Here is a 26,520-nt window from a genome sequence, read left to right on the forward strand (position 1 = left end):
GTGAACTTTGACCTGGAGAGACAAGTTGGCGGCCATGACTAAAGCAAACAGATGGGCCCTCTGGGATGGAGAGATGTGAAAAAAAACACACAAAAAAGAGAGAAAGCCTGAGAGATGGAAAGACAGAAAGAAAGAGAAAAAAAAAGAATCCTGCAGGGGCAACTATGTCTTTATAAAAAGCCCTGTTTTCCCCCAATGTGACTTGCTGTGATGAATCAATTTCAGTGTGTGAATCCTCCCTGTGAGCAGGGGGAAAAGCCCATCCTGCATGCCTGTTAGACAACACTGTCGCTGTGTCACACAGACATGCTGTGATTTATTATGAGCGTCATTACACACACGAGTGCTTTTAAGGTTATATTCGCTGGAAAAGTAATAATTCTGTGGAGCAGAAATTAAGTTTTATGGCTGGTTTGAAAGATGACACAAAAGTCATGTGACTTCTGCCCGAACAAACAATATACACAACATACACATCAACTTTAACCCGTGCAGCACAGCTTCAGCCTCCAGTCTCATTTGATCTGCATGTCTCCATCGACATCTACAAAGCATTAAACCCCTCGCAAAAGGGTCCTGATGCTGACCACCTGGTCACTCCTTTTACCACAACCAGACCAGGGGCATGCTGGGAAAACAAGGTCCACTAAATGAACCAGGCTTGCTTCCGATTCTCTTTCCTTTACTACTTTCCATCTATTTCTTTAAGTTATCTCATGTGGTATCAGAAGAGGACTCATTCGGCTTAAGACCTTAAGAACTTATCATATCATTGACCTCCGACTAGGAAAAACAGACGAAAAAGAAACTCCACCTCGGAATGGTCTTTTCAATACTGAGTTCAGTACGTAATAAAAAAAAAAAAAAATCACCATGGCTGCCTACAGCATCAACACTAAACAAAAAAACACCTTTAAATGAGATAAGGGTATATAAAGCACAGTGGTACCTGGGTATATGAATTTATCCTTTCTGGAGGCAAGCTCTTAGGGTGAAATTGTGTACTGCAAAACACATTTTCCCCATAGGAAATAATGTAAATGGAGATAATCCATTCCAGTCACCCAAGAATATTACAGATATTACCAATTTCCAACACTACAGTTACATTTCTGCATATAAAATAACCCAAAAACAATTAGAAAAGACATGTAAATTAAGTGAAACATGACATATTTTGTGGGGTGCGGTCAGTCGCTCAAATGCCAAAACTGTTTCGTTATCCGCGGCAAATTCCTTGCAAAATTGTAGTTCTTAATAGAAAAATTTACAAGACGCGGTCATTTGTATGCTGAGTTACCACTGTAACGTCTTTAGTCGAAAAAACACAGACATGTTGGCTTGAAAAATCTATACACTTAGGTGTATAGAAATCTATTAAAAAATCTATACACTCTATATCTATCTATACACGAGTTCATAATGTGCATCCATCTATCCAGCATACATCATTTATCACAATTAGCTCGGTAGCATGTTGCTAAACAAAAAGGCCATGGATGCATCCATGTTTCCTCTCCCACCCAATGCTCAACCTTCAACTTCCTGCTTCAGAAACAAACAAAAGGAGGACTTTTTTTTTTCAAAGTGAAATTACTATATAATATGAGACATAATGATATGGAAGTGATGGGGGGTTTGTGAATAAAAAGAGAGAGAGACACTAACCTTCCACCTAGAGATGAGCAGTATGGCACCACGTGTATCCCAAGAGGCCCGTGTTCTCCTGAAATCTCCACAGTCTTTGTTAGGCTGCAGACAGACAGACAAAGACATTACATTAAAATGAATTTGCATCAAAAAAAGGCAAAGAAAAGCTGGACATGGACAAAATTTTTCCTCTCTGCTCTCTCTGGTGTAAACACACACACACTCACACAGACTTTAAACTCGTGCTCCAACTCCGTTCACTGTGTTTACCTTCCAACCGCACTTTCGGCCCATTTTTCTGCCCTCGATGCCTTTCCCTGTGTCAGTGCTTACAGTATACTTGGCATGGTCCATGATTACACAGCAGGCGAGGAAAAATACAGGGCTTAATGTAGATGAACGTGAACAGAACAGCTTGGAGCACTAACAGCACTGACCTTGAAACAGCACTCGCACTTTTTCTCAAGCAAAAATAACTGTGAGAAAACAGACAGACACCATCAGGATGAAAATATAGTATACTCGAGGCATCTTGCAGACATGGTGTAATCACTAAAGCCCTGTCGACATGTACAGAGATATTTCTGAACAATGTTTTTTTTTTTTTTTTTTTTTGTCGACTTGTTTTAACGTATCTGCACACTCGGTTGTTCCTTCAAAACTTTCTTTCCAAGTGCAAATCAAGCAGTTCAGTTGCAAAATGTTATTTTTTTCATTACTTCCCTAGATTTTTATTTTATTTTTATGTATGCACACTATACGGCTCAGGAGTTGCTTCGCTGGTTCATTGTTTTTATGACAATGCGACCTAGTATAAGAAGTAATCCTTACCTGATGTGCTGTTATCTAGTGAGGCATGGCTCAATAGCAGCTCATTTACATAAACGATGAAACGGTGTATTTGGAAGAGGCGTGAAACCAGGTTAGTGTGGGGTATGAAAAAATGCAAAGGGTATGAAAAAATCTGAAAGGTATTTAAACTAGAGAAAAAGAAAAATGTTTTTGTTTTCAAATTGTCCCCCTACAAGTTCAAATGTTTTTGTTTTTTGGTCTGAGTTTTTACCTGCAATAAAAGAAAAGAAAATATCTGTCTAAATACCTGCCTATGTCATTACAGGAGACGACCAAAAAGGTGACAACTTCAAACTGCTGTTTGCAAGTGCAGGAGATTTTTTAAAGATCGCTTGGATCAGCTTTTTTCCTGAGGCTGTTTCCTCCAACACTGCGAAACGGACGTTCGGTGCAAGCAATCATTTGCCTGGCGTGTGTTGTTAATGAGTTTATCAGGCTGACCACACACACACCCTCTAAAGTCATCAATCCTGCACTGACCTTCCTCATCTCCGCTCTCATCCTTTTCTTTTTCCTTTCGGCAATCAGCACGGCACCTTGAATTACGTAAAATTCTATATTTTTAAAGTGTGGTGGACTATCTGAGAGTGTGGTGGACTACCTGAGAGTGTGGTGGACTGTGCGTGTGTGCGTGTGATATATGTGCCAAAGAAGCTAATTCTGAAGTTCATGCAACATGGAAGTAACTAATCTTGCATCATAAAAAATGTCAGAGAAAAAAAAATACATTCAGTGCTATACAGTTTCGCTTCATACAATTATATTTCAAAATGCAAATTATACATAATTCTTTACAAGTATTTATATTAAATTGGTGTAAGCCTCTAGAAGCAGATGACCTGTAAAATAGTTTGCCTAAATTCTTTTTGGTTAAAGCTTAAAAAGCAAAAATTCGGTAATTTCCATAACCATGTCAAATTAATGTTGCAATATCTTAACAATTTTGCATTTTAGAACAATACATTCTTAAGGTTTATGACTTTTCACGTGAAATCTAAATATGCCAAGTGTTATCTGATGTTTAGGATTATTGAAAGATTTAAATTTAAAAAAAATTTACAGACACTACATAAAAGGGCATAGAATTGTATTTAGCAGATGTGTTTCTTTTTATATGATAAAAATATAAATCAACCTTTGTAGGACCTCCGGTCAACACTCACACGCGCACATTCACACATTACAGGCAATTTGGAAATGCCTTTCGACTGTGGGTAAAAACCCAGAGGAAACTCACCAAACTCCATGCACACAGACCTGATGCAGGAATCAAACCAAGGACTAGGAGGTGCAAGGTGACAGCGTCACATAGCCACCGTGCTGCCAAAAATATAGGTGTGTATGCATACAGTATTTACAAAAAAAAACAAAAGCATGGATCTGGAGATATGAGGCTTTAAGAATGGTGTTATAGGATCCTATCTGAAAAATTACTTTTCAGCAACAATACCATGTTCGGGCTGAAACAATGCCACACTTGCTAACTTGTCTGGGTGCCATGGCTCAATTTCCAACTGAAACTATGTACAGTCGTTTTGAGAATTACATAAATGTTGGAAATTGGAAAAGTTGCTGCTTAAGTTTTAATAATAGCAATTTGCATATACTCCAGAATGTTATGAAGAGGGATCAGATGAATTGCATAGTCCTTCTTTGCCATGATATTTAACTTAATCCCAAAAATAACTTTCCACTGCATTTCATTGCTGTCATTAAAGGACCTGCTGAGATCATTTCAGTAATCGTCTTGTTAACTCAGGTGAGAATGTTGACGAGCACAAGGCTGGAGATTATTATGTCAGGCTGATTGGGTTAGAATGGCAGACTTGACATGTTAAAAGGAGGGTGATGCTTGAAATCATTGTTCTTCCATTGTTAACCATGGTGACCTGCAAAGAAACGCGTGCAGCCATCATTGCGTTTTATTAAAATGGCTTCACAGGCAAGGATATTGTGGTTACTTAGATTGCACCTAAATAAACAATTTATAGGAGTATCAAGAACTTCAAGGAAGCCTCCGAGTGGCGCAGTGGTAAAGCGCTCGCCCTATCATCCGGAGATCGCTGGTTCGAACCCCGGGTGATGCTGTTTTCCTCTCACAGCCGGAGGCACAGAGAGAGCTGATTGGCCGAGCTCTCTCGGGGGGGAGGGATGAGAGGTACTTGCGCTCCCACATTAATTACGGCGCTACAGCCAATCAGGGGCGTCTGTGAGCTTGCGCACACGGAAGGAGCGGCTAGCGCTTTCCTCCGAGTGTGTTACTCCGCCCCTAACGGTGCGTGAGCGAGCAGTTCGAAAAAGATGCGGTCGGCTCGCGTCACGTGGTTCGGAGGAAACACGGGATAGCTTTCGTCCTCCCGACTGAGTGGGTGTAGTAGCCTTGATGTGTGTGGGAGCCCCCTAGTGACGGGGAGTAATTGGCCACGACTAGATTGGGGAGAAAATCGGGGAAAAAAGAATTGGACAGGACTAAATTTATAAAAAAAAAAAAAAAAAAAAAAAAAGAACTTCAAGGAAAGAAGTTCAATTCTTGTTACGAAGGTTTCAGGGCGTCCAAAAAAGTCAAGCAAGCGCCAGGATCGTCTCCTAAAGAGGATTCAGCTGCGGGATCGGAGAGCCACCAGTGCAGAGCTTGCTCAGGAATGGCAGCAGGCAGGTGTGAGCGCATCTGCACGCACAGTGAGGTGAAGACTTTTGGAAGATGGCCTGGTGTCAAGAAGGGCAGCAAATAAGCCATTTCTCTCCAAAAAAAAAACATCAGGGACAGATTAATCATCTGCAGAAAGTATGGTGAATGGACTGCTGGAACTGGGGCCAAGTCATATTCTCCGATGAAGCCTCTTTCCGATTGTTTAGGGCATCTGGAAAAAGGCTTGTCTGGAGAAGAAAAGGTGAGGGCTACCATCAGTCCTGTGTCATGCCAACAGTAAAGCATCCTGAGACCATTCAGGTGTGGGGTTGCTTCTTATCCAAGGGAGTGGGCTCACTCACAATTTTGCCCAAAAACACAGCCATCAATAAAGAATGGTACCAAAACACCCTCCAACAGCAACTTCTTTCAACAATCCAACAACAGTTTGGTGAAGACCAATGCATTTTCCAGCACGATGGAGCACCGTGCCATAAGGCAAGAGTGATAACTAAGTGGCTCGGGGACCAAAACGTTGAAATTTTGGGTCCATGGCCTGAAAACTCCCAAGATCTTAATCCGATTGAGAGCTTGTGGTCAATCCTCAAGAGGCGGATGGACAAACAAAAACCCACTAATTCTGACAAACTCCAAGAAGTGATTATGAAAGAATGGGTTGCTATCAGTCAGTATTTGTCCCAGAAGTTGATTGAGAGCATGCCCAGTCGAACTGCAGAGGTCACTGCAAATACTGACTCTTTGCATAAATGTCATGTAATTGTCGATAAAAGCCTTTGAAACGTATGAAGTGCTTGTAATTATATATATTTCAATACATCACAGAAACAACTGAAACAAAGATCTAAAAGCAGTTTAGCAGCAAACTTTGTGAAAACTAATATTTGTGTCATTCTCAAAACTTTTGGCCACGACTGTACACTATGCAGCATGGTAGAACACTTCATTTCCATTAACAATGTAGTCCACTTGAATAGGGAGGATGAAGTGATTTGAGAGGCAGCCACAGACTGTTCACTAAGAGCTTAAATTTCACTAGAGATGTTGAGATACATGACTTGATACTCGGATTTAAATGGCACTAAGAAGAATGAAAAAAGCTTCACATGCCTTGACAAATTGTAGGGGGTTTGAGAGAACTATTTGCACTCTCACATCAATCATAGCCATACCAGGCAATCACGAGTGTCTTGAGCTCATGAAACACGAGGACGGATAGAGCTTTCCTCCGAATCGGTCTTATGACGCCTCAACAGTGTTTTAGCAGCAGTTGATGTGGTCTGCTGGCGTCACATGATTCTGAGGCGGAAGTGATTGGTGGCTGTCGCCTTGATGGAGGAGTACTCTAAGGATGCATGGAAACTAATTATGACCAAATTAGGAAGGAAATCTGGTAAAATCCAAAAACAAACAAAAATTTCATTAAAGAATTATGTCACTCAGTATGTCAGTTAAATAAACAAACATTAAACAGAGAACAAACAAACAGGCTTTTGCTCAGTCGCTCGCTCTCTTTCTAAACAGACGAGAAATCTACTATAAAACTAAAAAACCTCAAATTAAGTGGGATTCAGTTACGGAGCACAGAAGTTTCATCAACTTACTGAAACTTCACTTTAATCAAGGCCAATAATAAACCAAATAAACACACACCAAAGAGAAGCTGCTTAAAGAGGGGTAAAATTAATTATGGCTTAATGAAAATCACATGCAATAAATGAGAGGGAAAATAGCACACACACAAACATACACACACATCACTGCACTCTCACTCTCTTTCTTCTTTCCCCCTCCACCCTTCCTACCTCCTCATTCCCTTTCTCTCATCCAACCCACATTTCCTAAATGTCTCACCCCCCCTCCCCCCCACCCCACTTAGAATGTCGATGTTAATGGACAAACAAATGAGCTACGGGGGTGAGCTGCCACAATGATTTAGAAACGGGGCACGGTGAATGAAAGGCTGACGGCGTGAGAGGGAGGGTAGAGGCACAGAGCGTGTCAGAGGGATGGGAAGCACGCTGGCACAGGTGTCCCCTTTATTTACCTGCTCCTTCCTTCACAAAACAGGACTGAAAGACATGCTGAAATGAAAGCGAGCACATTACGCATGCTCTTGTCATCGCCTTCAAAGTGCCGAGCCCTCTCGGGTTTGCTCATGAGAGACAAATAAAGACAACAAAGCGAGGAAGATGTGTTATTTAAGTTAACAGGATGAATATGTCGGCTCTTAAGGAGAAACGGAGCAGAATTAGCTGCCACTTCTGCTCTGAATAGGAAGCAATTTGAATACAGTGGTTAAGCGTGCTTTTATGTGTGCAGAGTGAGTGCGAGAAATGAAGACTACATGTGGAGAAGGATGATGCATATGCATGCATGTGAAAGTAAGAAAGCCTGGATAAGTAACCCTGACTGCTCTTCTTTACAGAGCTTAATTTACTGTCTTATTCACATAGAACACCACTCGGTCATTTATGGGGTGAACCTTCAGAAACACACATTCAGGCATGCACACGGGTACTCTCACGATCCATCCGTGTTTCATAATAATGTCTAATATTTATTCATTTATTTTGAAAGAATTTCCAAAAATACAAAAAAGATAAAATATTGAACAATTTCAATAACTGTAAGATCAGGAAAATGCATTGGTTTTGTTTGTGATCCTAATTTAATATAAAGTCACACTTTATACTGCATTGCATTACGCACTATGACTCCAATTTAATACATACATACAGTACATACACATATATATATATATATTTTTAATTAATTTATTTAATTATTATTTATTTATGTATTTACGTTCAAGGTGACAAAATGTTGCCTTTTCTCTATAATCCTAAAGGGATGTGTTCTCTAAACTAATTACACTGACTGTGTCAGACACCATAGCATCCTGTTTGGGATGCTAAAAGTGTATTAGACTTTGTTTAGAATTGTAAGGGAAAAAAAATGTAATCACAATATTTATAAAATCTTGACACTAACAAGATTGCAATAAAAACTGAATCGACATCTAGGTTTCATGATATCGTATCGGCTGCTCCCTGGTGATTCCCTACTGAATATTCCATATATATCCATATATATTCTGTATATACTGTACTACAGACATTCATATACACTATGTACTTTACAGTACATATGCATACCCTGTTTGATATTATCCTCTTGGCACGTTATGTACGTAAGACACTCACACCCCTGTACATACTGTACTATATGATCTTCATAATTTTACTATTATTTTACTATTGTACATTTGTGGATAAATGCTAACTGCAGGTCATAAGCTTGGTATTTACTTTGCACAATGACAACAAAGTTTAATCTAATCTAATCTAAACTAATCACATACATAATCATGAATCAGGAACATGTAAATGTGATGTAGTGGAAACACTGCCAAAACCAAGCAAAGTAGTCCAGCACAAATATGTACTATTGTCATTAATCAGTTCTTGAAAGCTCAGCATGCGTTTGACAGGGTTTGTAGTGGGGTACTAGGTGATTATTACATCTTACCATTCTGTAGTTAATGCCTAGGCAATACGGAGGTGTTCAGATCATGTGACGTCACGGAATTGAATGACCAAGAACCGTCAAGAATTTAAATATAATAAAAAGTCTGCAAACAGTTCAGAAAGACAGGGAGGCACTTTAAACATGATGTCTTAGCAAAGGAAATTTTCTTGAATACAGTTCAATTTATCTACACCTTTTTAAAATAGGATAAAATAAATAGATAAATAATAATTTTTAAAAAAAGGTGACACCGTGGCGTAATGGTTAGCATTGTGACCGCGCAAGTTCAAATCCTGCCATGTGTGCGTGGGGTTTTTATGTTCTCACCGGACTTTGTGGGTTTCTTCCCACTACTAAAAACTAAACATTAAATTTTTAAGCCTATTTTTAATAAAAAAAGTTTCCTAATCTAAGGAAAAAAAGAAAAAAAAACCTTTGTTCACATTTTGCTAGTTTTAGAAATGTATTCCTGAAAAGAACAGGAATAAATTCAGAAAGGAACATTAGACTAGATATAAGCTCAATAATCTTGTATTTGGTTTGTTGTCAAAGTGTTTAAAGAAATTCTAGATAAGCTTCTTTGAAGAATTCAAAATAATTTTTCATTGAGGCCTTTTAGTTTTGACCTAAATAACTTAGATAAAATGCTGCTGTTCAGACCTTGTGAATTTCTGTCCCTGAGAGCACAACAAATATTCAAATATATACAAATCACTTTCTGCTGTTTTCTTGTTCACTTTTTTTTGTTTTCTTGAACCATATGCATAGAAAATCAGTTTCTGATCTTTATTCAGACTGTGGCAGTACATAATTAAACCCTCATCAATAATTAACCGCATTAGCATACTAAACCCTCTAATTAAGTAAAATTTAAATTCTATTTTTAAAGAAATAGGGCAGCCTTAATGCGCACACATGCATAATGCACTTCAGCTACAAACTCCAGGGCTTCTGCAGAGATCTAGCCACGCTGTACATATTTACTAGTGAAAGAAAGAATGACAAAAAAACGAAAAGCTTAGCCTGGGAAGAAAAATAATGGAAAGACTTTCAAGCTGAGTTTGTTGTGTGGATATTACCACGATGTCAGAATATTTACTGAGAAATCGGATTCCAAAGCAATAACTACTGCCACATGTTTACCAAGAGAGTACAGCGTTATTTCTGTGATTCGATTTGTCAGACGCCTTATAACACATCATCTGGTGACTCAGTGCTCTGCCATTTCAATTTAAAAGTCTGCAATATCATGGAAAGATTATAGCCTTTCAGCAAAAAACGAAAAACAAAAAACAGATGAGACAAATAGGGATGAAGAGTAGAACATGTTACCAGAGTAAGATCTCTCTTTAAAACCAACCGTTATAAATATTAATAGTAGAACAATAGATGAATAAGAAACTGATTTAAAATATAATTTTTTAGAGAAAGACTACTTCTGAAATTCTTTTAGTCTATCGGATTCATTTACAAACACGCAGTGGATTAAAGGAAACCCAATAATGAGTAAGCCCTGCTGCTGCACGTCTCCGCTTTGTGGTGATTACACTGGGGCGATTCCTGATCAACTCTGCTGCTCTGATCCTGTGATGGTGTCTCTGCTCTGAGCTGTGCTGTCGCTCACGCTGACACAAACACATAGTCAATCCCTCTGTCCATCACTACAGTGTGATCGATCCACCTGAACAAAAACACCGTCACAATACGACTTTAATCCAGTGTAATGCGGCCTCAGATTAGGAGCCGACCTTTTCATAGCTTATATTACTTTCACTCTGGAGCAGGTCGGGATTAATTGATTTTGAGAGAGCTTTCCTGCCTCCGCCGCAAAGTCCTACGTATCTGAGGGAAAGGCAAATCTTCCCTATCGCTGTTAATCTAAAACAAAATGAAAGCGGCGCAGACGGCGCGTCTGAAACGTATCCGTCGGATTGGATCAAACCACGGCAGATGAGGGAGCTTTCGGAGACGGAGGCGGGAAGAGCGAGGAGAGGTTAGGGCTTAACTCACTGATAAAGAGGATGCTTATCTGTGCCTCTGTGTGTGTGCGTGTGTGTGTGTGTGTGTGTGTGTGTGTGTGTGGCAGAGTGTTAAAAGGGGATGAAAAACGAGTGGCAATGTGAAAGAGGCTTCAGAGCTTTGACAGCAGTCTGTCAGTGGCACAATAGAGCAGCAGATAAGAGAGAGAGCAAAGCCGAGGCCCGAGAGAGAAAGAAGAATGAGGAAGCTGGGGAGGAAAGAAATAAGTAGAGAGAGAGGAAGACGAGAAAAGAGAGAATGAGAAATCTAATAAGAAAAAAAAATTAGAGAGTTATAAGAGTTATAATTGTATTTCTCAACATTTTTGAACACGTGTGAAGGTTTTGTGGGCGGACAGGCCACGGTCGTATCTGGATTCATACAGTATGTGCATATAACCAACACGTGACTTGACCATGCCTCGTGGTAATTATGGCACTGGGTTGACTGTGGTCTTGACTCCACCTGATTGGTGTGCAAGATCACGAGAGGTGGTGGGCTGGAATTATTTTACAGTAAATATTAAACACTTCTTTATTATCTTAAAATAGACTTTACGTTTTGAATTGTATACAACTGTTTCACACACAGTAGTATTTTGAGGAGACGAACAAAACCAAGAGATGAAAATACATTTATATAGTGTGTGTGTTGTGTTGTGTTGTGTTGTGTGTGTGTGTGTGTGTGTGTGTGTGTATTGTTTTGTATGTGTGTGTGTTGTGTGCTGTTGTGTGTGTGTGTTACTTTGGCTCATACACACTCTTTTCTGTTGTGATCCAAACACACTTCAATGCATGAGTATAAAGCATCCTATAGAGAGAGGAAAAGATACAGAGAGAGAGAGAGAGAGAGAGAGAGAGAGAGAGAGAGAGAGAGAGAGAGAAAGAGAGAGAGAGAGAGAGAGAGAGAGAAAGAGAGAGAAAGAGAGAGAGAAAAGTGTGAGGAGAGCTGTGGAGGCAGGGTGAGAAAAAGAACGACAGAGACAGGAAGGAAACCAGAGAGAGACCACTGACAGACTGACAAAAAAGATTCACACAAGCATGGACTATGTAAACAATACTACATCTCCGTCTCTTCTCCACAACACACACACGTCTCACTATCCCTGTAAGGACCTTACACTGACAAATATCACTGCAGCTTACAAATGCTTTGCTAAACCTAAAATTTAATCTAACCCGAGCGATTCAAACTCAAAACCTTCAGCCGTTTCACTTTAGTTTAGTTTGAGTAGAACAATTCAAACGTTCCCACACGGTCAAAAAACTCATTCCTACCTTCCTTAACACCAAGATATAAAAACCTCAGCTATTTTCTGACTTCCATGCTAATCCCTTTATTACTGTGTGTCATTTTTCTGGCGTCTTACCCTCAGCGCTCTTTTCACCATCTCCGGACCTCGTGTCACCAGTCAGGCCTCTCTAATAAGGCTTTATTCCTTCATGTAGTTTTAATCACCTGCCTGTCACTACTACATAATGAACAATACACCTAATCACTGCTAATCACTGCGCATGGGCACATGACATCACGGGATAATGGAGAACTTGCTGAACATGTTCATATAAGGGGAAATTATGATGCGGGAAATTATAATGTATTCAAACTAGGGTTAGCTCAGTAGGTGGACGGGGGTGGTTTTAAAAGACGGGGGTCTAAAAAGGGAGGGGGGGGAAACAATAGCACAATGAAGTCCACATGTGAGGCTAAGGGCTTTCAAATTACTGCCTCAGCACGCCTGATGCCGGGTGTGCCGTTATAAATAAATAGATCACAACAGCAACACAAAACAGAAAATAGAAATAGGAACGCAAATTGCCCCCCGGACTCATTACTGATGTATGTGTGCTTGTGTACACTACGCTCTGTGATATAACATTTCTCTGGTACTTTCTCTCTCTCCGCACTTTTTTTTTGTGTGTGAAGAGCAGTGGAACGTTTTTACTTTTACACATTCCTATAGGCTCGCCATTAGCGAGCAGCGGGTCACACTTATGGCTTTCAATTTCTGTATTTCACATAATTCATTTCCCTGCATCTCAATTTCAAGGGTCGTTTGCTGGAAGTGGGGAGTGGAAGGCATTCCTAAGGCTGGTGTGGGATGGAACTACAGTGTTGCGGCATGCTGAGAGGGGCTGTAGGTGGTACAGAGATGTGGTCGTGTGTAAGGTACAGTACGCAACCCTATCAGCTTCATATAGCAACCCTGAGCCACAGATACGGACCTCCTACCTTCCTACACTATGTTATTCTAATAGACCTTAGGGACACCCATAAGGGCTTATTTCTTTATTAATTAATGGTGCAGCAATGGCTTGAACAGTCTAAAAATACAAATAAAACGATATATTTCTTAGTTGTTAATGCTTGCCTGAATATAACTTGTTTAAGCCCTCACAAAGTGGCTGTGATTAGATTAGTTAATGACAGCTACTTAAACATATTCAGTTTATTCATATTCAGATATTCTGCAACTAAAGTGAAGCTAAGACAAAAAAAATGACAACATTCAATAAATAAAAATAATAAATAAATAAAAAGAAAATAAATTAATGAATAAATATACAAGTAAATCCAACCTCCACCACCTCATCATTCAAGGTAGTTGGATAGGTACAGAAGCGTGTGTATTCGTTCCTTGATAAAGGGTAAACTAATATGCTAAAATATAGAATTTGTCACTCCTTTTACATAAATTCTTCTTGGATTTTAACCTTCATATTTTTATGTCAATTTAAAGATTTGTACTTTCTTTTTCTTTTATAAGATATGGACTGGACTAAAAAACATGATAAACATGCATTTAAACAAAGTATATTTGCACAAGCATTCCAGACACTATACAGTAAATACAGTACAATGAGACACACATATGGACCTCCTACAGTATGTTTTCCATCCTTACAACCTCTCATAAATATATATATATATATATTTTTACCTATTCTAGAGAAATGGATCAGCATTGGATCAGAATTAAACTAGAATCTGAATTAATACCTGATGTAGTGTCTCTAAGTTCAATGCTGCCAAGTTGCTTAGTTATGGACAAGCAAGCATCCTGTTTACCAATATCCCAATGTAGGTCGTGGTACTTCTACGTATGTGTGCTGTGTGTCTGTCAGATCTCTGAGTCTCGGAGGACCGAAGCGAGAGGCCATCGCTAATCCCACACCATCTCATTAGCCATCAACCCTCAGCGCAAACACTCCAATTTATGCACATGTTTGTGTGGTTAACCCTTTTTCCCGCTTCTTTTGTAGTCGCTTAATGATTCATCATTTCATATGCAAGTTCAACACTGCCTTGATCTTTTCAGCAAAGAGCTGGGAAATCAGAATGTCTGCTAATTATATGAGGAGAGGCTGAAATAAGAAAACAACGGTGCAGGATGATGCCCAAGAGCATGCACAAAACACACAGTAAAACAAACATCACCATACACACACCACCACCACTACAGATATACACAGAAAAACACATTCATACACTCTTTGGCTGTCAGATTACAATTAACAAACATTAATTAATTAGTTTAATTATTGATGAGCCTTTAATTTTATACCGCCAATGACAGGTTATTAGCAGCATCTACACTGCATTACTAGCACACCAACCCCTTAATGAGAAAACTGTTTTGCAATCCCTGAGCACAGAAAGTCAAACAGAAAATGTAACATAATTTTTTTGCTTCTGATTAATTTGTATATTTTTACCTTCAGTGTTGCTATTTAACTGCCGATACGCAGCTCCACTTTATTGCTTTACACAAATCACATCCTCCAGTAGCTTCTGGATTCTGATTAAATTAATTAAAATCACTGGTTTATATTAATTTGCTTCTTCTAACACGTTCTCATATTTTACAGGACTTGAAAGGTACTGCTGCATGTAAATATTAAATTCCTAATAAGCATAAAAAGTGTTATTAAATAAAGAAAACTGATCATTGTTGATGTGGTGAAGTTGTTTGTAGGGAGACACTTTATGGAAGGAGTCTCCAGTGTTAGTGCTGCATAACATTACATTTTTTCACTAACAGAATTTCAGAGTGGTAACGGTAATTCTGCTGGGCATCACAATGTATCACACCTCTAAAAGCCCCACTGGATTTAATTTCCTACTTATACAACCCCAAATCAGAAAAAGTTAGAATCAAATTTAAAACTGAAAACAGTGATTTGTAAAACATCTGTATATATATATACTCAGCAAAAAAAGAAACGTCCTTTTTTTAGAACTGTGTATTTTAACAATAATGTTGTAAAAATCCAAATAACTTTACAGATCTTCATTGTAAAGGGTTTAAACAATGTTTTCCATGCATGTTCAATTAACCATAATCAATTAATTAACATGCACCTGTGGAATGGTCGTTAAGACCTTAACAGTTTACAGAAAGTAGGCATTTAAGGTTACAGTTCTAAAAACGCAGGACACTAAAGAGACTTGTCTACCGTCTGTGAAAAACACCCAAAGAAAGATGCCCAGGGTCTCTGCTCATCTGCGTGAACGTGCATTAGGCATGCTGCAGGGAGGCATGAGGACTGCTGATGTGGCTAGGGCAATAAATTGCCATGTCCGCACTGTGAGACGCCTAAGACGGCGCTACAGGGAGACAGGAAGGACAGCTGATCATCCTCGAAGTGGAAGACCACGTGTGACAACACCTGCACAGGATCGGTACATCCGAATATCACACCTGCGTGACAGATACAGGATGGCCACAACAACTGCCCTAGTCACACCAGGAACACACATTCCCTCCATCAGTGCTCAGACTGTCCGCAATAGGCAGTCCATGAGGAGGAGATGCACTGCAGTACTTTAACCAGCTAGTGGCCACACCAGATACTGACTGGTACTTTTGATTTTGAGCCTCACTTCATTCAGGGAAGCAGTGTGAAACATTTTTAGTTTATATCTTATGGTGTTGACTGAAAGTAAAGTTACTGAAAGTAAAAACAGTTGAAAGTCAGAGGACGTTTCTTTTTTTGCTGAGTGTATATATATATATATATATATATATGTATATATAAAAAACACACATATATACATACATACACTGTACGTACACACACACACACACACACACACACACACACACACACACACAAGGGTTGGATAATGAATCTGAAACACCTGGTTTTAAACCACAATAATTCATTAGTGTGGTGTTGGGCCTCCTTTTGCGGCCAATACAGCATCAATTCGTCTTGGGAATGACAGATACAAGTCCTGCACAGTGGACAGAGGGATTTTGAGCCATTCTTCTTGCAGAATAGATGCGTGATGCTGGTGGAGGAAAACGTTTCCTTACTCGCTCCTCCAAAACACCCCAAAGTGGCTCAATAATATTTAGATTTTGTGACTGTGCAGGCCATGGGAGATGTTGAACTTCACTTACATGTTCATCAAACCACTTTGTCACCAGTCAGATGCGCCACAAGACGCGCACCAACAATTTGTCCTCTTTTGAACTCTGATTTGTCACCCATAATGTTGTGTGCATCGCATTATTTTAAGCGAAACTGTGCTATTACTCGGCTAATTAAACCTTCACACTCTGGAATGTGCAATCAATGAATATTGGCCACCAGTAAATTGGCCAGTGTTTCAGTTTTATTGTCCAACCCCTGTATATACACTATATTATTTGTTTTGCCTGGTCAACTTCAAATCATTTGTAAATATAAATCCTTTTGCCAAACCAGTTTGCCAACATATGCGAATATGCACATAAGAAAGTTATTAAAAACGATGTCCCTCAAAAAAGACAGAAAGACATTTGGATGTCACCCTCTACATTAGTGATTATCATCGCCTGTAATCCTGGAGGACCCCTGCACTGCATATTTTAGTGCTTTCTAAGTTCGCAGCATTCCCGATTGAACTGATCACCTAATTAACAGCTTTTTCTTAATTGACATGGGTGTAGTAGAGCTGGGAAAACACGGAAAAATGCAGGGTAATGGCCCTCGAGGAATAAGCTTGAGAACCCCTGCTCTATGGTGCATAAGATAATTAAAAGATTCAAGGAATCTGGAGGGATTTCAGTACGTAAAGGGCAAGGGCGCAAGCCTAAGCTGGATGATTGCTCTCAGATCCCTCAGATGTCACTGCGTCAAGAGTCATCATTCCCCTATAAGCCATATAACATGAGGTCAGGATTACTTTGGCTAACCAGTATCAAGCATCACTATACGTACATATTTACATTCATAATTCCTACTTTAAATTGTATCGTGGCAAACGGAAGCCTTATGTTATCCGTGTCGAGAAGGTACTGTATGGACCATTGCACAGTGGAAACGTGTATTGTGGTCAAATAAATCAGTATTTCTGGAATGGATGTCATGCGCACCGAACCAAAAAGGAAACTGACCATCCAGACTGTTACCAGCATAACAAAAAAGGTGAGTGCTGGACTGGTCCGGCTGCAGTTGAACTATCCTGATGAAGAACGTGTGCCACATTTTAAAGCGCAAATTGCATCAACGAAGACAGAGGACTAATGGCACCTTTAGACGTGTTTGCAGGAATAATGGGACAAAATTATACTTGAAGAACTTCATCACTTGGTGTCCTCAGTCCTTAACTGTCTTTAAAGTGATGTAAAAATGTATAGTAACATAAAAAGCTTGGTAAAGGCTTAACCATCCCAACCTTTTCTGTTTAATGTGGCGCAGGATGTCTAGATGATTTATCTATCGTTTTCAGTTTAAAATTTTGATTTAACATACTGTCCAACTTTTTCTGATTTGGGGCTGTACAGTAGATGCTGTTGCAGAGCCACTCAAGTTCTCTATACACAAAGTGAACCAGTAACCTACTGTAGCAATTGCCTACTTAAAAAGTGACACAAAACACTTTCATTTTCAATAAAGTGTTATAATGGATGTACAGTACCATTTAAAAGTTTGTACACAAGTTTGGATTTATTTTCTACATTCTAAAGCAATGCAGGATATTTCCAAACTATGACATAACACAAAAAAAAAAACGATTGTTATTTTAAGACATAAAGATCAGTTGTTCTGAAATAGTTCATACAAAGAACAGTATTGCCAAGTGCATTTGCAAAATGCGTCACGCACTATGATGGCAACGGACCGAAACTCGCTCTAATAAAGACCATCGCTGAAAAGACCAAAACCTACCCCTGCTGCAGAAGAGAAGTTCATTTAGAGTTACCAGCTTCAAAAATCACCAATTAACAGCACGTCACATTAAAGCCATTATGAAAACTTTACAGAGTATAAGTAGCAAATACACCTCAACATTAACTGTTCAAAGCAGATCATTGTATATTTTAGACGCTTCTGCATTGTTTTACAATGTGGAAAGAAATTATTAGAAGAAAACCATGGAATTAGTGGTCACCAAACTTTTGATGGATAGTGTAGGTTGGGGACTTAAACCTTAACATGAATCTTAAACATTCAAAATGCGAAACTTTCACCTTTTAATATATAAAAGTTTCCATTTTTTGTGAAAGATAAAATTCATCCTGAAAGTGCAACAGTGGAGACATACATACATACACACACTGACACACACACGCAGTACCTTAGGGCGAAGGGAGAGGTTTTGCTGCAGGATATGTCTGTTGAGTGTTGGTCCATATCAGTCTGTCAAAAAAAGAAATATTTATAGATTATAAGGAATCAACTTAAGTCATGAAAAAGACATTGCAGGGGTAAGCGATTATATGGAAAGCAAACGGACCATTTTATGATGTGCTTCAACAAATAAGGGTCTGAAGTACACGGCTTTATACTGTAATAAACATGCAATTAGTATGTACACATAATTAAACTGCAATAGTGTTTGTGTATTAGGTTAGGATAGGATAAGCAGGTCCAGGCTGTGCATAGTATGGAGGCATGGAAGGGAAAATATGATCTGTCTCAACAGTCTCCATGTCATACAATACTCAGTAGCACAGAAGTCTAAAATTTTCCATTCTGTAAAGTTCCTCAAAAATAGGCAGTGTAATTTACATAAAGACGTCTAAAGAGATAAAAAAAAAAAAAAAACAACCACAACAAACATACTCGTTTGGAATTCTGAAAAATGTTTCCAACCCAAACTACGTCATTAACCTTGCTATGTACCTTTAACTTGTCAATAGAAAGTGCAGATTTTGCTTTAAAACCTGTCTGTTTTTAAAAACCTGTTCTCAATGTGAAATTTATATCTTTTTAAATCCTATTAAAAACTACTAAAAGTGTTTACTAAAGGATTGTACCGACAGATTGTTTAAATGTCACGTCTGATACAAAGACATTTTTCCTGCCAGTCTTCTGCTCTACACCCCAGTCCAGCAAGCAACTGTTAACCGTTATTTAGGACATTAAACTGAAGCTCGGCTTTCAAAAGTTTTGTAATTAACTGTTACTACACTGTGCCTGATCTAATACCAGTATAAGTTTACCAAGCTGTCAGCAAAAACTGTTTATTCAGACATTAAACCGAAGCAAAGCTCTATAGATACTGTTCGTTACTAACTATCACATGTGGTCTAACTTTAAGTTGACTCTTCTAATACTACAGTCCTGAAAGTTTAGCAATAGACAAGCAGACATTAAACTGTACGACCATCTGGCTTCAGCTACATAACCTGAGGTTTAAACATCATCATCATTAGCAGTGCCATTAGTCGTAGACCAAGTGGCTCCTTTGGGACCCCATTTGGTCATATTAAGTGTAAAATATGTTGCTCAGAGTAGGGTTAAAGATGTTTAAATAGATATTTTTTATCTTAATGTGTCTTTAACTACAGTATAAAGCAAATTAAAGCCAATTTCCACAGAATGTACTTTATTACAGAAACAAACGTTTTACTCCCCACTGACTATGAGTATCTGTGCAAATTAAACAAAGATTTTAACTGTATATTGGTCAGAACTCGCTCTTTCTACGATATCTTTACATTTCATATAGTGGAGGACCCGAAACCAGTCTCAGAACATTTTTAGTCTGTCTTTCTGTCTATTTGTAACAGCATCACACACAACTAGCTGGACAGAATTAAACTTTGGCAGTACTTACTGTAGGTATTCACCTGAAGGTAAACCTGCACCATAAATGAAATCAAAATGTTGAGGAGAGGTCAAGTTATTAGAGGTTACACGCCTAATTAGAAACAAGAAGTTGAAAAAAAAAAAAAACATCCATATACGTGTGCATTTAAACCCCACACTGCTCCATGTAAAATAATTCAATAAAGACGTCAAGATTCTATAGTTTGTAGTTGCACAGCCAAGCACTTGTATAATAATGACACTCATGAACTACCATGTCCTAAAAAATCCGTTAAATGCTTTTTGTTCATTGTCTCATGGTCTAGTGTCACATTTTAATGAGCTGTGCCGTAATTAGAACTGGCCCGGCCTCAGCTACCCATGTCCCCCATGTTTCACACATCAGAGTTATTCTTCTTAATACTAATGAAGCATGTTTTCGGCTCAGTAGCGCACTACACGGCATGTCTAGTGTGAATTTGGGGCGTAGAGTTCAGATACTGCTCAGTCCCGTACGATGGTGTATGCTGCTAATTGTCACGTCTCAGTAATTGCCTTATGTAGCGTTATGAATGTGAGGTGGATGCAAGGGTCGCTTTACTCAAGCGCTAGCAATGAATCATGACGCTTTCATGTTGGACAGGAAGTGCAACAGAGGTCAACGCAAGCGCAAAGCCCTGATGTACTTCCTTCTAACCTTTGACCCCATCAACATTGATCAAGACAATGCCATGTCCCTGTAGTGTTTCCTGGAGAGAGCTAGAGCATTAGGACGCAGGGTATGGAGATACTTTCTCATTTTAGCTAAACAGACATACCAGAGTGTGTTTAGAGAAAAGGAAAAGGCTTTTATTCTGTGAACATTACAGTCTACTGCATTTCATTACCTTACCATTAGCTACTTGTTCTAATGGACAGACGCTGGGTTTCTGGAGAGAAGAAGAAAAAAAAAAAAGCAACCTTCGGTAATGTCAGGAAATGAGTAATGTACATCTTTCCCATCAGGTTGCAATAATATGCTTTTGTATTCACCACATAAGGAGGCATGAAAATGTTCTGCTATTAAGCATAAAGGTGCAGGTGCAGAAAAAAAAAAGAAATGCAGTGTGTGTAATCAGAGACTTAGGGTGAGCAGGCAATTGGTCTTGGTTTCTCCCAGCTGCGGAGTCGACTGGAACTTGAGATATTCATGCGCTACAGGCTCTCAATACGGCATGCAAATCAATTGCTTTCTACCAAACGCTGCCTGGAAGTCCAGGCTCTTGCCATAAAGACTCTGCTTTCCCCTGGGCTCCTGCCAATCAGTCATGGGTACTAAATATATTGTTGCAAGGTTCTCAGTATGCTCATTATGTCTGTTTCCATTATAAAAGCACAAATAGGCTTAAAATTATTTTCAAGCGAGTAACTCGTGGAGAAGCTAAGGTGTTGCCTCCGAAAGGCTTAATTTAATAACAACAGCGTGACATACACCTTCTGAAAAAGACAAAGCAATGAATCGACAATGACGTGACAGCCGACGGCGTGAATATAGATAGCTTCGCTCTGACATCCTCATTAATGAGGACTTGAGACGGCCCAGCAACTTTCAAAAAAAATTTAAAAAACAAACGTTTGGAAGACCCAATGCAGGCACTACCCGAACAATTCATTTTAATTAGTAACTCCTGCCTGCAATTGATCATCCCCTCACATTTACTAATTAGCTTCGGCTGTTTTAACCACGGTTTAGTGATATTTCTCATTAGGGTAAAGAATGGATTAATCTAGCCGGTGGCAGATGATCTGACAGAACATATGTCTTTGGGTTTATTTTCTCTTACAGCATGATCTACCTGTGCTGAGCCCTTTCTAACGGATGATATGTCATGAGTAAACGAGGGCCGAACCCCGCAGAAAAGCAGATAACGGTGGTCAAAGCCAAAAAGTGAGTCACAGACACTAATGTACGTACGATGTCTCAGTGCGCACGTGGATCCAACAACGCCTGGGGGAAAAAAAATTTGCCTCACACACACAGCACAGTACCTTGCTATTAGCTTCATAGACACAATAACAAATAGGTCTATTCACTCTAATTTCTATGGCTCTTTGATGATGATTATAGGAGAGGGTTTAGATGAGGGAGTTGGAAAACATTTCAAAAGGACAGGGGCTGTAGATTTGCATAAAACCCTGTAGATGGTACAGCGAAGCAAAGCGGTATGTGGACTAATAAAGGACGCGCCTGAGAATTTCGGGTGAAATCATTACTGAACACATTAGCAACAGCATTTAGCAGATTGTACAAATTAAAATGCAATTACCTCAATGGACATTCAATGCTCTAGCACTGACTGTCTGCTCTAATAGCTCTGCATTACTGCTGAACCCAGGATCCTTTCCATATTCTGAAATGTAGTCAATCAGTGTTGCTTTACAACTTTATTCCAGCCCGATCCTTTATTATAATACATAAGATGAACATTAGATGGTTATTTTGGGGGGTTTCCATTATTTACAATAAAAAAAAGCAAAGATTCAGGTCATTGACCTAAATCTAAACAAGATTTACCGTTACTTTTTTTCTTCTTTTAAAAGGGAATAAAATCAATATTCAGTCAAGGGACATAAAATTATCTAATACATGAGGCTACAGTGTGTGTGTGTGTGTGTGTGTTTTAAACCCAGAAAGAGGCCAGACTAAAAAGCAGTAGGTAATGTAATATAATAAAGTGCAGCAAGCTTGTTAGCTGGCAAAGTGCATTAAACGAGGTCTAATGCAAATAAATGAACTAGTATAGGATTATTTTCCCATTATCTAACAACATTTTTAGTGAAGCACACATTGTGCGTTTGCAAACCTCAGCGAAAAGTCATCATACATTAAAGATATCTTGGGCGTCCAAGCATCTTCGTTCTCTTTCAATATGTTTAACTGTAAGGCAACTGCATGTACTGCAACCAGGAGAACGGTCTGACCTCAGGATGCTGGACTTGTGTTTTGCTCAGTTTCATCAGTGTATCAACAGAAAATAACTCTCCTGTCAATCAGATTGTGACTCGGCCAATAAGTGTAGCTCATGCAACAGTTACAAGCCGAGAAGTAAATGTGATTTAAAACATACACAGTGCATGAGCACTTGGTTGGCTAAAAATAATGAGTGTTTTTTGTTAAATATAGTCACTATGTGACTATGAATCATAAAAAATAATCTGCTTGTCCCATATGACGGGAATACTGAACTGTCCATCTCTGTGAGGTTCTTAAACTGCCGTGAGTCACGCTAGCAATCCTGCAACAGAAATTCAGAGTTAAAGCTTTCGAGTTACAGTATACTTTAACACATCATGCTAAACATAAACAAAAAGTTGGCACTGTAAGAAGCTAAGCAGTTTTTTATTTTATTTTATTTTTTATTTCACTAATAGATAGGCCAGAAAAAAACATTTTTGGGCATAGACCAGTCTGAACAGTCTGAGAACACAGGAAACCAAAAAATTGCTTAAAAACTGCTGTAGCAAAAACTGCTGAAACAACATGCTGACCATGATAAAAAGGTGTCAGACCATTCAGTTTATCACAGCTTGTATGTTGCTTAGCAGGCAAATAGTTTGAGTTTCTCGATCCTGCCTCCAAATTCCCCAGATCACAGCCCGACCAAACACCTTTTGAATGCACCAGACAAGCAAGTCTGATCCATGAGTCTGAAGACCCGTCCCGGGTAATAATAATAGAATTATTTCTATTAATTATTAATGTTTTCATATTTTTTGTCTTAAATGCCTGCCTAGTTTGTTAAATATCGGTGTATAGGTCAAAGGTTTGAGATTGGCATGTGCTACACGGGCACGGACATTTCGAAGCAGAGTACTGATAACGTTGCACATAAAAAGTGATCTACTTCTGCGCTCAGGTACGATTGGCTTCCATGTCTGATTTGATTTGTGCCCAAGTACACTGTATTGCGGTTACTGAGCCTGTACCAATGTAGCACATGCCAAAATGCCAAAAACATGATAAAAATTGACCAGACTTTGGGGTCTGTGTTCTCTGAAACAATCCTGGGGGCCTAATGTGAAAACTCCCTTAATTTATCTAGCTGCTTAATGTTAGGAGGGTATCTCATTGATAGGTGGGTGTTATGTTGTAAAACGGACAATAAAAGCAGCAGATAATTACACTAATCCTCTCACTTAAGGTGCTTTCACATTAGGGCCCCAGGGTTGTGTCCCAGAACACTTTCAAGTCTGCTAGAAGAGGTGGTCTCTGGAACAATACAGCATACTAGGGCACAGATCCTATCAAATGTGGAAGTAATCGTACAGGAGAACGGAAGTAAATTACTGTTTAGAGGAGATGTCTTTCTTGAGCATGTTACTGTACGAATTCATTATTCCTTATCTGAAAATGCCCTTATCTTTAAGCCTTAAATTCCTTATTCTTATTGTGTAAAGATTTGGCAGTTGCAAACATACTTACAAAAGTACACTGTTATTCTCATAATAAAAAAATGACAAAAACAATCTAGGTTTACAAAAAAAAAAAGAAATCCTTACATCTTACACTTATATGAACTGCACTAGCACTGAAAAGGGGCCAACTCCTCAAGATTTAGGAAAGCTAATAATAATAACAACCTTTGTACAGCAACCAAGCACTACACCTCATATACTACACTTTTTGTGCATGCTCGATTCGAACATGTATCCAACGAAACCTAAAATCTAAAACTCTCAGACACCTTGCAAACGAATCTAGACCAGCAGATATGTTTATGAAGCATCACCTGTGCACCCGCTACCTGAAGACATTTAACAAAACAGATCTCTACTGCCTCTAAGTGACAGACACTTGTAGCGTAAGTGATACACTTACAGTTACTGTTACTATGTGAGGTTCCGACTATTAAACCCGGGGGCCCACAGATATGGAAAATACTCCCAGAGCAATTAGCGGCAGCAGAGACCCTCAAACACACAAATAAACTTGCATGTCATAACCCTGTCCCTACAGGCCTGGACATGCATGATCTTGCGCAGATTCTCTAAACACAGGACCCTAGATAATACATACATGAACCAAAACTCTCTCTTCTTCCCATAATGTCACATTTTAAAACAATATATGAGATCAGACTCAGATAAACTAAGCAATGTGTTTTTCGCTTTGTTTTAAAAGGGAACTATGTTACAGCTGGAAATGAGGCAAATGTATAAATATTTCACTTCTACATTGTACCAGATTTCGTTCTTCCTTGATGTGAGCCACAAACATTCGGAAAAATGATGAATCTGTGACGGCCTGGAGAAAAATCGAGAGAGCATTAGTTAAAAGATAGAGCAAGGATGTCCCGAAGCCTTTCTATTAAATGTAATTGCTCTTTTGTTAGCATTCAGCAGTAGTCACCATCATCTTTCAGTACTGTGCTTTCCAGACAAAAACAGCTTTTAAGTCTTGATAATTTTATTACTATATTTAGAATAAGATTATATGCAAGGTGCATTTCTGATCTGCAAACAAAAACCTCTGAAGGCAGCGTGGAGAAAACAAAGAAAAATAATTACAGATATAACATAATGCAAAACAGGCTGTGACTACTGCTGAATAAAAAATAAACAATTAATAAATATATAATTTTTTAGAAAAATTAGACCACCTAATTATCAAGATGAAAGAATATGAAGTACTTGAATTATTTAAAAGTTGAAAGCCATTATGAATTAAAATACTGATTAAAACCGGACAGATTAAATATAAAATTGCTTCAAACAATGTTCGCCAATAGCCAGCACTGTGGGGTTTCTCCGTACAATCAGCTGCTATTTAAACTCTCAGTGTGATGTGAAGAGTATTTTTCATCAGATCTTTTAAAAAACCTGCCATAGTTTTTTGCAGGCAGGCAATGCCAAGCTGCAGGCCCTTTTCTTTCTCTTTGCCCCACTTATTTCTCCTGTAAAGGCCAAGTGACAATCTGAACAATTACTCAGGCCTATTACCAGAATCTCTTTCTACTTTTTTCTTCTCTCTCAGACTACAGCAACTCAGAGTACATTAGTGAGCTCCAACGCTGTCATGTCTCAGGCCTCACTCCCTCATGACTGACACACTGGTGTGCCGGGAGTCGGGGAGGAGGAACACAGGGCTCAGGCATCTGGCTGTCACCGTCACTGTTCCCACATAATGCAAAAGGGAGTAAGACACAAAGAACGGGGAAAAAAAACAAAGGCTTAGGGGGGAAAAAAAAAACAGGCATTCTGATTTAGAAAAATGGTGTAAAAGAACAGATAAAAGTAAAAACACAAAATCAAATCTTAAAATGGCACGCCCAGTAAACTGACTGTAAGTAGTTAGGCTTGACAATGCTTAAAAAATAAAAGCCACATATAAACTAATATATAGATTTTTAGACACCTGTTCATCACATGCATAAGTGCTTTTTGAACAGATTCATTCCTGATTTACACTTTTGCTGTAATAAAAAGCTCCACTCTCCTGGGGAGACTTTCTGCTAGATTTCTGAGCGTATCTATGGGGATTTAAGATCATTCAGCTCCAGGAGCATTAGAGAGGAGGCCCAGGGTGCAGTCAGTGTTCCGGTTCATCCTAAAGATGTTCAGAGTTGGCTGGGCTCACACTAGTTCTTTCACTACAACCTTGGCCCTATACAACTGTGTGCTTATAGTTTTAGGAATGATCTTTGTGTGATGGTCATGTGTCCACATAGGATATATTTGAAAGGTTTGGACAGGCTGCATTAAACGGAAAATCTTTACCTGGAATTTTCCTACTGAAATATGTTTAATGTATTAAGA

General features: G+C 38.9%; 1 protein-coding gene across 5 annotated transcripts in view; it reads right to left on the reverse strand.

Annotated features, from left to right (window-relative positions):
• pard3bb (par-3 family cell polarity regulator beta b) overlaps positions 1 to 26,520 on the reverse strand; it is a 307,077-nt gene that overhangs the window by 183,515 nt on the left and 97,042 nt on the right. For all 5 annotated transcript variants that reach the window (XM_053496440.1, XM_053496439.1, XM_053496437.1 and 2 more), the window contains 2 exons: positions 18,269 to 18,330; positions 1,669 to 1,752 (listed from right to left, as the gene is read on the reverse strand). In XM_053496440.1, the coding sequence (XP_053352415.1) occupies positions 1,669 to 1,752; positions 18,269 to 18,330 (146 nt within the window). The remainder of the gene's footprint in view (positions 1 to 1,668; positions 1,753 to 18,268; positions 18,331 to 26,520) is intronic.

This window comes from Clarias gariepinus, chromosome 5, assembly GCF_024256425.1.
Source record: "Clarias gariepinus isolate MV-2021 ecotype Netherlands chromosome 5, CGAR_prim_01v2, whole genome shotgun sequence".
NCBI classification, from domain to species: Eukaryota; Metazoa; Chordata; class Actinopteri; order Siluriformes; family Clariidae; genus Clarias; species Clarias gariepinus.